The 10,971-nt window shown below is 30.6% G+C and overlaps 1 protein-coding gene across 1 annotated transcript in view; it reads left to right on the forward strand.

Annotated features, from left to right (window-relative positions):
* Positions 1-3,511: 3,511 nt before the first annotated feature.
* The window catches only part of LOC106467254 (secernin-2-like), a 17,822-nt gene continuing 10,362 nt past the window's right edge, over positions 3,512-10,971 (forward strand). Inside the window, exons 1-2 of the mRNA XM_022395387.1 lie at positions 3,512-3,775; positions 9,793-9,973. Of these exons, the coding sequence (XP_022251095.1) occupies positions 3,744-3,775; positions 9,793-9,973 (213 nt within the window). The 5' untranslated portion in view covers positions 3,512-3,743. The remainder of the gene's footprint in view (positions 3,776-9,792; positions 9,974-10,971) is intronic.

The raw sequence follows: 10,971 nt of genomic DNA on the forward strand, positions 1-10,971 counted from the left end.
TGTTGTAGCACAAGATGATTAGTTTGCGGACCATTTTAATTTACATAGTGCCCTGTGAACACAAATTAGTTAGCATAAATCAGTTAAATGACGAAAAATTAGGTGTCTATTTACTTGTGACCACTCAGTGTGTATATATATATATATATGTAACGCCCCCACGGCTGAAAAGAAGAGAATGTTCGATGGTTAATTTTACGAGAACCAAAGGGTTTACCTTTTCCATTAATGTAATATATTGTTCTTTCTGTTTTACTTTTCATTATCTTTATTCTAGGTATAATCATCACCATTTTGTTTATAATGTTCAGGATATTTTTTGTCTTACAATACCTTGTTTATTTAAATGTAATGAAGGGAAATTACATCTTTAATTTTCTTCATATGAGTTTAAATAAGCCATTTTACTCAGCACTTTGCTTTTCAAATGGTTAATCATCAACAATTTTCTGCAACAATGCTGCTAGTTCTTTGATAGGTTGTTGAGGCAGAGTATTTATGATGAGTAAACTGGAATGGACCACAACTGCCTGTTGTAAAAAAATACAAGTGTAGAAGACGATGTTTCGAAAGTCTTTTGTCTTACTTTCGAAACGTCGTCCCATACACTTGTGTTTTTTACAACAGGCAGTTGCCGTCCATTCCAGTTGATTCATCAGTAGTGCTAGTGTTTGTATACTCCGTAACTATCACCCCCAGTAGTACAGCAGTATGTCTGCGGACTTACAACGCAAGAAACCAGGTTTCGATACCCGTGATGGGCAGAAAACAGATAGCCCATTGTGTAGCTTTATGTATAACTACAAACAAACTTCGTAAGTAAGGTATACCCTATTATTTCTTTATTGTTATTATTATTATACTTTTATGACATAGGTTGTTTTACAATTTTGAATTAATATATACATTTAGGATTAAACCAAGTCTCATAATTTGGTTGAATCTTGTCCGATATTATTGTGATTATTGCCGAAAATGCCCTTAACAATGATATTGCTTAACTGGTGATACAATAAAATCTAGTCCTTATAAATAAGAACGTAAAAAGGCAAATGTAATTAGCTATACGCATTATTAGATTGATTTTTAGTTTCGCTATAAGTAGGTATATACTCTGAAAGGAAGTTGATATATATATTTATATATATATACAGTAATTACAAAAAATAGTGCCATTGTGTTAGGTTGAGTGAAGGTTCTTTATTAATATCAAATATAAGTTGTTATGTGGTACAGCACTTGTTTTTTATACGGAAAAGGCCATCAGAGGAGTGTGTAAAATTACTTACTGTGTTATACTAGTGTCTGTAACGTTGAAAAATGTGGATCTTTTCAATTAATGTTAACTTCCAATCAAACGTCTTTTCTCGTAGATCAAGTTATATATAGAGCCGGCAATTTTTGAACTGTCATCCTAGACAGAAATTAGGACTGTGCCCTTTTAATTCACAACTGGGCACTCAAGTATTTGACGCCCCCAAGAATTTAGTGCCTTATGCAACATGCACTTATGTTATATATAGTTTCTGCAGATTTTGTTTATACAATCTTTTCTATTATTTCAAATCGAAAGAGTGTTTGATAGCTTTCCAATTGAAATTAGCACTTCTTTTTTGTTTTCTTCTTTTTATTTGATTTTGATTAATTGACACATATTGTAATATGAAACACATCTTCTTAGATTGGATATATGATCTAAAGACATCTAAAACTCTTTGGATAACATTTCTACCAATAACTTAGCTGGGTTGATATTGTTACGTCTCCGTTTGTTAATTAACTTTCCGTAACTTCGTTCCAACGAAACTTTAGCGACACAAGTCCTTACTTAATAAAACTGGTTTATTCTTTCTGAATATAACTTTACCGATACACTTATTTTAAACAGTCGCTCTATAACAAACGTTTTAACAACGAACGTTAACTTCAACAATACTTTCTGACTGCAATTCAATTACTCACTACCTACACACATTGTCCCGTCACGTTGTGAGCGTCCTATATATATATACCAGATTAACATATATCTAGTAAATGCTAGGGCATTCACGAAGGAACGGGATATTTCTAGAAAATAGGTGGCGTGACACTAGTCACGTGACCTCGCTGACGCAACAATATAGTCGCGAAGTTAGCCATGGTATTTGCTAGCCAATAAGAGTAGATATGTTCATTTGATAATCCACATTTCCGAGTTATTTAGTCACCCACTATCAAACATTATGGCATTTCCTTACATATCTGGTGTTTGCAGGTAAAATCTAATTTCTCGACAAGTGTTAGATAGTTAAACCCGCTAATAAGTTGGCAGATTCGACCAGGAAATAAGGAGAGGGAGAATAATTATGAAACTGATAGCTTATCTGGGATTTCTTTGTTTATGTGAAATAACGATACTGGGCAAATTTAATAAAAATGAAAACAATCTTTATCATAAAAAAGAAAGAAAATGCAGTGTATGCATTTGTACAGATGAAAATATAATTGCTTCTACTATAGCATATTTAGCTTTACAGCTTTCTTGAATTAAACAGGTTGATCTTCAAGTAAGTCTTTATCTCCTAGTAGAGTTGAACCAAGAAAATGTATCTGAATTCGATAAGTAAGCTCAGTTTTTTTGTCAAGTCAACAGTATCACTTTATGACCTTTGTTTTCTCATATCATTGGTTGGCTGTTGCATTAACTCGGCCAGTAATTTTAATATAATATCCTCTCAGTCAGAATATATATTATCTGCTATAGAGAACAAAGCAACTAAAATAACGTGTTTATGCTAAAACTGTCTACAAACTGAATAAATGAAATTTTAAAACAATTCCTGTATTACTAATGCAGGTAGAAAACCTAGATATGCCTGTGTATCACACATACGTGTAGAGTGTGAAAATATATTGTTATGATGTTGTTCTGTCATTGTTAGATTATTTTAAATTATTTGGTGAAAACAATTCAATGTCTAGTCCTTGTAATGATATCATATTAATTTATTTCTTCCTTTAACATTTCTACCAGCTTAAACACTGTGGTAACTTGTAGGCCATGTTTATAGCCATGCTAACTTACCACACTAACATAGAACAAACTTACTTGTACAATTTCATCAAGTTTATGGCTGATTAATCAAGTTACTGAAAATAAAACACTAATTGTTTCAATGCTAACTGAAACAAAGGTATTCTTTGGCTGATTCACTCTGCTGAATAGAAACAACTTTCAATTATTTTATGCTCCATTGAACTTCGTATTCATAACCTATTCTTCGAATTTACTAGAAAATCTAACGTCAAAAGTTTTAGAACTTTCTAAGCCTACATACTTTTCGATCTTAACGTCATGCGCCCTCCTGCTAACATCTAAATTACAGCTTTAAAAGATATAGCAAATAATAATATGTTATGGTGCCAATATGCAAGATTGAAAAATATATCTTTATCAGTTTACTTGTTGCAGAAACTGAGCGCCAGTATTTTAGTAGCAATCCACAAGTAACGTTTACATTAAAGAAAACCACATTACTATTATTATGTATACTTACACAAGATTAAATGCTGTATTTACGTTTGTTTGCGTGATTATGACTTGTTATAAAGAAAATAAAGCAATTATAGACACATAACTTCAAATTTAAAGCATAAATGGGTATTTCAATCTAATTTATTGTCATCTGATTCTATTACGAGGATTCCTCACGGTTGCTATAGGGTGCTCTAAACCTTTCCTAGGCAGTGCTGTGTTACAGCGGATGAAAAGGGAACACAAATTTGAAATCGGTAAGTAAGTATTTAAGTTATACATTGATGGAGGAAGAGGTCTCAGAGTACCTGACCCTCCTAGGTCACAAGACCTAAATTCCGATCAGGAGATCAGATCAGATCAGTTATACATTGATTGATAATTTTTCATAAATTATTATTAACATTTTTACGTGTGTGCAATGTTTTTCGCTTTTACTGGCAATGGCGTTAATGATCACTTACTTGGGGATATTTATTTTTATTCTTAAGTTTTTCACATTATTTAGTGCCAGTATAAATTAAAACTAATAATTATATAATAAAAGTGTCGTTAGAAATTGATTTTAACATTAGGTCTATCACAAGTAAGTAGTATCACTATCAGTGTCACTCTGATATAATAAGATAACATTTTGCTGTTGGGTAAAACTTCGAAGATCGACTTAAGATAATTATGGTAATACTAGTAACAGATAAATTAGATATGTTTTTTATTGTAGCCAAATAACTGCTACATGAAAATAACAACGATTTACAAAAGTGCAACTTATAAGTTATATGTATTAAATGTTTTTTTTTTCAGTTACCTGATACAGAAAATTAAAATTATGAAACTTAAAAGCAAATCTGGAGATTTAATTTTGTTTCTAGAATCAGGAGGCAACTTAAGCTCGCGGGTAATTAAAGTGATAAAAACTATGTATGAGTAGAACACACTTCTTAATCAAATTTGGGTTAATAATCAATATTATACACAAACCATAAATTATAAAACAGTCACAATACGTAAGTATAAGTACACATTTACACTTCTTTATAATAAAATATAAATAATTTCACACACAAAACACTATAAATGTATTTTCATGAAATTAATGTATGTATGTATAATATTCTTATACTTGAATATGAAAGTTTTCAGTTTAAAGAGTTAATCAAAACGTAATATTTAAAAGATATTTTGTATTACTCTCTAAATCTGTAATTTAAGACTATCACAGAAGAGTAATGAAAAAATATTCATAAGTGAAAAAAATTAATTAAGCAAAAGTCTAAAATTTAGACATTGTATCTGATTTTTATGATTTTTGTTTTGGATCTTTGAATTTATATGTACAAGAACTGATAAAAGCAGATTTGAGTCCCAAATTTGAGATATCCTAAAGCAACATGGAACTTTGACTAAATTTATATGATAAAGTTAATTTTTCTCTCATGCCTGGATATGAAAAAATGAGAAGAGTAGACAAATATTTGTGCCCCAAACTGTAAGCTTATGAAACAAAATTTTGATATGTTAAAGTATAAATAAATTATATAATCCAACATAGGTCTTAAAGTTGAATTAAATAATATTGTTTATACAATAATCTTTCAAGTTTTATTTAAAACTAAATAGTTAACTTCAAAATTTTAAATATAGACTTTTTAAATCAGTTTTCTGAAATTTGATTAATTACTATTTATGCACCAAATTGCTTGTGGGTCCATGGTTTTCTTGGTTACAAGGTTAGTGATAACATATCAGTCACAAAAAAATTAAATAAAAATATCATTAAAAATAGCATCTCTATGTAATTCTATTAATTATTATGGGATTACTCTATGTGTTTTACAATATCATTCAACAAATGATCACTTAAAGGCATGATGGTGGTAAAGTCACTCAAGCTATAGAGGTAATTCTTTCTTGTTAATAGTAAAGCTTATAGAATTTTATGGTATATTTATAGACATATTGATCACAAGTCAAAAGAGGTAATTATTTCTGTACCAATCACTAGATAGGTCTCACTTAGAGTACTGTATACAGTTCTGGTCTGTTATCTAAGAAAACTTAGATACTGACTTATTGAAAATGGTTCAGAGGTAGACCGCTAGGATGATACCAAGGATGGAGGAATTACCATACAGGGATATAGTTTTAAAGTCTCTTAACATATTTTGTCTTTATAAAGGAAGGATATCTTATTGAGGTTTACAAGATTGTCAGGTGGACTGATAGGATAAAGGCCTCTGGTTTCTTTGTGCTGTATTGTGAAGATAATACAATAAGAGTACAAAACATTAAGGTTTGGGAAAGACAGACTAGGCTGCAGTTAAGATGATCTAATTTTTCTAGCTGTGTGATTGACTTAAGTTATGGAATGACTTTCTATCATCAGTAGTGGAGACCAACACTTAGAAGAGTTTAAGAAAGCAGGCTATGATTTCATGAAGAATAAAGATTGGGTTTGAATGTTTAATTTTCTCAAAGGGTGGTGTGCAAAAATGGCCTTGAAGGACCAAATGGCCTCTTGTTGTCCATAATTTTATAATTGTTCTGTATATACTTAAATTTCATCTCAAACAAACATTATGTGTTAAGTGTTTGATATAGATTATGTTCAGATAAATGTAAATATTTTTTGTACTTTTCTGTTATACCCCCGCAACTGTTACTGTTAAGCCTAACGTTTAAGAATCAATTAGTTTTTTTTATCATTATTTTGTCTTCACACTAGAGTAATAAAGTTGAATTTTAATTATATAGAACTTAGAACATTATTAGAAGTGACAATAACTAGTCTTTGGTGTATGAGTAATGTTAATAATACAGTGTATTTAGCCTGATTTATATTATAACCTACCTATAACTATAGGCTGAATTTATACAAATGGATTCAAGTTCAAGTAAACAAGTTAATTCATAAAACACCAAGAGACAATAAATTAGTTTTTAGATTGTATTTATTTAATAAAACAATGTACTTAACCTGTTTTATGATTTACTTTTCTGTGAAGACAAATTAATGATAAAAAAAACGAATATAATTGGTACTTAAATCTTAGGTTTAACAGTAACAGAAAAGTACCCTATTTTTTCATTCAGCCTGTCATCTCATAGATTTTCCTTTATTCTTACTTCATCTCTTATATTTTTCCATATCTGTTATTTTTTGTAGTTATAAATCTCTCATAATTATATATCTAAAAGCTGATTTCAGTAGTTTTTAATCCCTAAATTACTAAACTCTTTACTTCTGTTGAGGTTCGTATACATCTGTTACATCATATGGAGTAATATATTTTGGCTTATATATATGAACACTAATGGTATAGAACTAACCAAACATGTTGGGTAAGATCACTCATTTTCTTTGTAAAATACATAGGGGGTCCCAGCAGTAACTAATGGGTTTAATTAGTAGGAGCCCTGTAACCAATGAAGTGATGAGCCCACAAGTAGTTGATGCATAAATAGTTAAAAAAAATAAGCTTAAAAATTGAATGGAATAATCTGTAATTCTCATGTTGAAATGCAAGGGGTTTATATTAAAGGACAATTCTGAAAATATGAAGGGTCCGTTAAAATCTGAGGGGTTTAAGATCTAGTTTGAAAACTTTAGTTTGTACTTGAAAGACTTGGTATAGATCTTAATTTAAGGCAGTTTTATTTTTCTGACAGGGTGGTTGGTATTTAGAATGGGCTGCCTTCAGATGTGGTGGATTCAGTTGATTTAAATGAGTTTAAGGGAAGGCTTGATAAATATCTGAATTATAAAGGTTGGCTTTGAGGGCTGTATTTTTGTTTTGTTTTTAAAGTTTAGTGGATAAGATGGTCTAGATGGACCAAGAAGTCCTTTGTTGTCCTTAAATTTTATGTTAATAAAGAGTGTAAATTTTGAAAAGCAAAACTATAATTTATTTTATTTTAGAAATTTGTTGGGTTTGTTTTTGGTGGGATTCTTTTGGATAAAAGCTATTGAAGATTATTATTATTATCAGAATTCTGCATCAGTTTACACGTGTAGCACATAGTTGTAGTGAGTGGAATAATACCAAACAGAAACACGTGTAGCAAAAATGTGTTAGCTAAAGCATTTAAGTGATATCTTCACATTTACTTGTCCCTCCAGTGGCTCAGTGGTAAGTCTGGGGGCTTATAACACTAAACATCTGGTTTTTGATACCCCCAATGGGCAGAGCATAGGTAACCCATTGCATAGCTTTGTGCTTAACAAACAAAAATCCTGTTTAGTCACTAAAATTGCACATTAAAACATTTTTCAATAATCCGAGTATAATACTGACAGTAATATGTGTGTGTGTGTGTATTAATAATACCTAGGAAAGAACAAGATGCATTGAATGCATGCCATTGTATGAAAAGTTCATCATATCTCTTGTGCCTAGATGCAAGATATAGCATGGTGAATATTTATAAATAGTCTGCATGTATTAAATATGAAAATGAAATATATATATGCTGATAATCGTGGGAGCTCTTTGACACACGTTTTGGGCCTATGTTTGTAATGTAAACAGTTTCATAGCCAAAGTCTTATATAGGTTCTCCTTGTGTTAGTTGGTTTTCCTGTGATCTGTATTTAGATCAAGATCTAGTGGGCTCTATTTTTAGTGTCAGTTGGCATGTGATTCTAAGATTTGAACTGCTTACTTTGTAGCTTGTGCATTCTACATGTAGCTTATCAAACAATTCTGATATGTACGTGTAGCACTTCAGATATTGGAACTTAGCCCATATAATTATGTTCACTGTTGTGATGTTTATACACTCTGTTTATTCAATCATCTATTCATTAAGAACAGACATAAAGTATGTAATGGGTGGAATAAAATAATCAGAGTGTAAATAATTATCAGATTTGACTATGAAATAATCTGTAAATTCTCGGTCTTTAAAGCTTGGGTACAAGGCTAAGGAAGGTATTGTTCTATCAAGGCATGATGAGATACATTTTAAAATGCTGTGATCTGTAAATTCTCGGTTTTTAAAGCTTGGGTACAAGGCTAAGAAAGGTATTGTTCTATTGAGGCATGTTGAGATACATTTTGAAATGCTGTGATCTGTAAATTCTCGGTCTTTAAAGCTTGGGTACAAGGCTAAGAATGGTATTGTTCTATTGAGGCATGATGAAATACATTTTGAAATGATGGAGGCTAGTGTCTGTTACAATAGATTAATATCAAGTACTAGAGAATGGAGGTTGTTGAATTAGCTATAGGTTTGCTCCATTGGCCTTACATGTACAAACATAACACTGATTTACAAAAAAATAACACTTTTGATTTAATATTATATGTATATGTGTCTAAAAATACATTCTTAAGAGAAATATATTATCTGAGGAGCATTTTACATTTGGTCGCAGGGTTAGAAGATTTTCAGTTATCAGAACATTAAAACTTAAAAATACAGTATGTGCTTATAGGTTTTTAATTACCTCTACTTTCAAATCATTTTCCACTTTTACCAGTATATATCAATCACCTATATTTATTTTTCTAAACTAAAATAACTTGTAAGGCACAATGTTTAGCAGTAATATTTCAGATAAATTAAGTGTATGTTTGTTTTTAATACAGTATATGATTCAAGTAAAATCTTTAGACTTTCTTGTTTGCATTTGAAGTGCAAAAAAAAATTATATGTATAATCAGCATGAAATTGTTTTACTTGTCTGTTTGTTTGGATTGAAATGCACATTATTGTTCAGTCAAAATAATTGATTGTGATCTTGTAGATTTAGGATATTGGAATTGACTGAAGTTTGCCATTAAAAATCTTTTTGTTTTTTGGCTTCTGAAAAATGATAACATTAGCACTTGTAACAGTCACTTTATTATTAATAAAGGAAATACATTAACATGTTAGCGAATACACTTTGAAAACCTAGACTTATGTTTGTTTGTAGCTAGAATTAACACATTTTGAATATTTTTGATTAATGATGTATTATATGCTAAAAGATATGACTGTATAATTTTTTGCTGGATAGATTCAGTAGTTTATTTTGTGTTTGGGGATCAGGGTTAATCCCAAACATTTAAGAGACCTGTTGTTGCTTTTTCTATATTTATTTGTTAACATATAATATCATCTTCCAGTATGTAAAATTTGTTTGCTGGATAGATTCAGTAGCTTATTTTGTGTTTGGGGATCAGGGTTAATCCCAAACATTTAAGAGACCTGTTGCTTTTTCTATATTTATTTGTTAACGTGTAATATCATCTTCCAGTATGTAATTATTCGTATTATTATTATTATTACAGGTCTGACTCATCATCTATTATGGGATCTTTTGTGCATTCATGTGACACCTTTGTTGCTCTGCCACCAGCAACAGCCAATGGATTTGTTGTATTTGGAAAAAATTCTGACAGACCATCAGAAGAAGTCCAAGAGGTTTTATATGTTAAGGCTACTGATCATCCTGCTGGATCTAAACTCCAGGTGAGTTGACCTGTTATAGATAGATTGATACATGTAATATTGTTATGCCTTATTTGTGACAAATATATGTGAAAGTCATTTTATCTTGTGATAGCACACGCTATGACTGAACAGGGTTACATGAATGTCGCTCTTGTGTTATATAAAAGTTTTTGTTGCTTCAAAACTGATAATTATAACTAAACCCTGAGTTTGGTGTAGCAAAGTTAGTGCAGCTTGGGTGTTATAAAAGTGAGCATAGTTATGTGTCTTTTAAAAGATTCAGATATAATTTAAGCTGTGAAAGTGTAATTAAATTTACGTTTGATATTTGTGTTGTTAGGAACTTCGCTGAATACATTTGAAAATATGGTGTTATGTGAATTAACGGTTAAATCAGTTACATAGAAAGAGAAAACTATAGAAGAAGTATTGGAATGAACCAAAACAAATATATATGACTGCTGGATGTATGTTGTAAGTGGAAGATAGGTGCTGTATTTTGGATGTATAGTTAGATCTGAAGGAAGGTTAACAGAGATTTTTGTGGGTAAAATAACAGGAAGAAGAGGTAGAGGCCAGCAGAGACTTACTTGACCTGACGACCATAGAAAATGGATTTGAGATGTAAAGCTTGAATTGGGAAAGGCTGTGAAAGCAGTGAGGAATAGCAAACTTAGGAGGACACTGTGGTTGACTGATATTTGTAGTTTCAATAAGATAATAAATATATTAATTGTTTACATTATGTATTGTATATCGTTTCAGCATGTTTTTAGAATAATCAAATATTTTTTTTTATTGTTCTTAAAACAGTTTACATCAGGAACAAGTGAATGAAATCTTTAGGGTTAACAGTGCTTTAGGGTTAACAGTATGTATCCCAGATATTCACCATATCCTATCCAATTCATTATATTTTTTTACTTTTCCATTTGTGGTTGGTAATCAGCTCAAAATAAATCTATTTTGCGTTTCTCAATAGGATTAATTTCTAAAATATTGTTACGTCTCCGCTT

Source organism: Limulus polyphemus, unplaced genomic scaffold, assembly GCF_000517525.1.
Source record: "Limulus polyphemus unplaced genomic scaffold, Limulus_polyphemus-2.1.2 Scaffold2546, whole genome shotgun sequence".
NCBI lineage: Eukaryota > Metazoa > Arthropoda > Merostomata > Xiphosura > Limulidae > Limulus > Limulus polyphemus.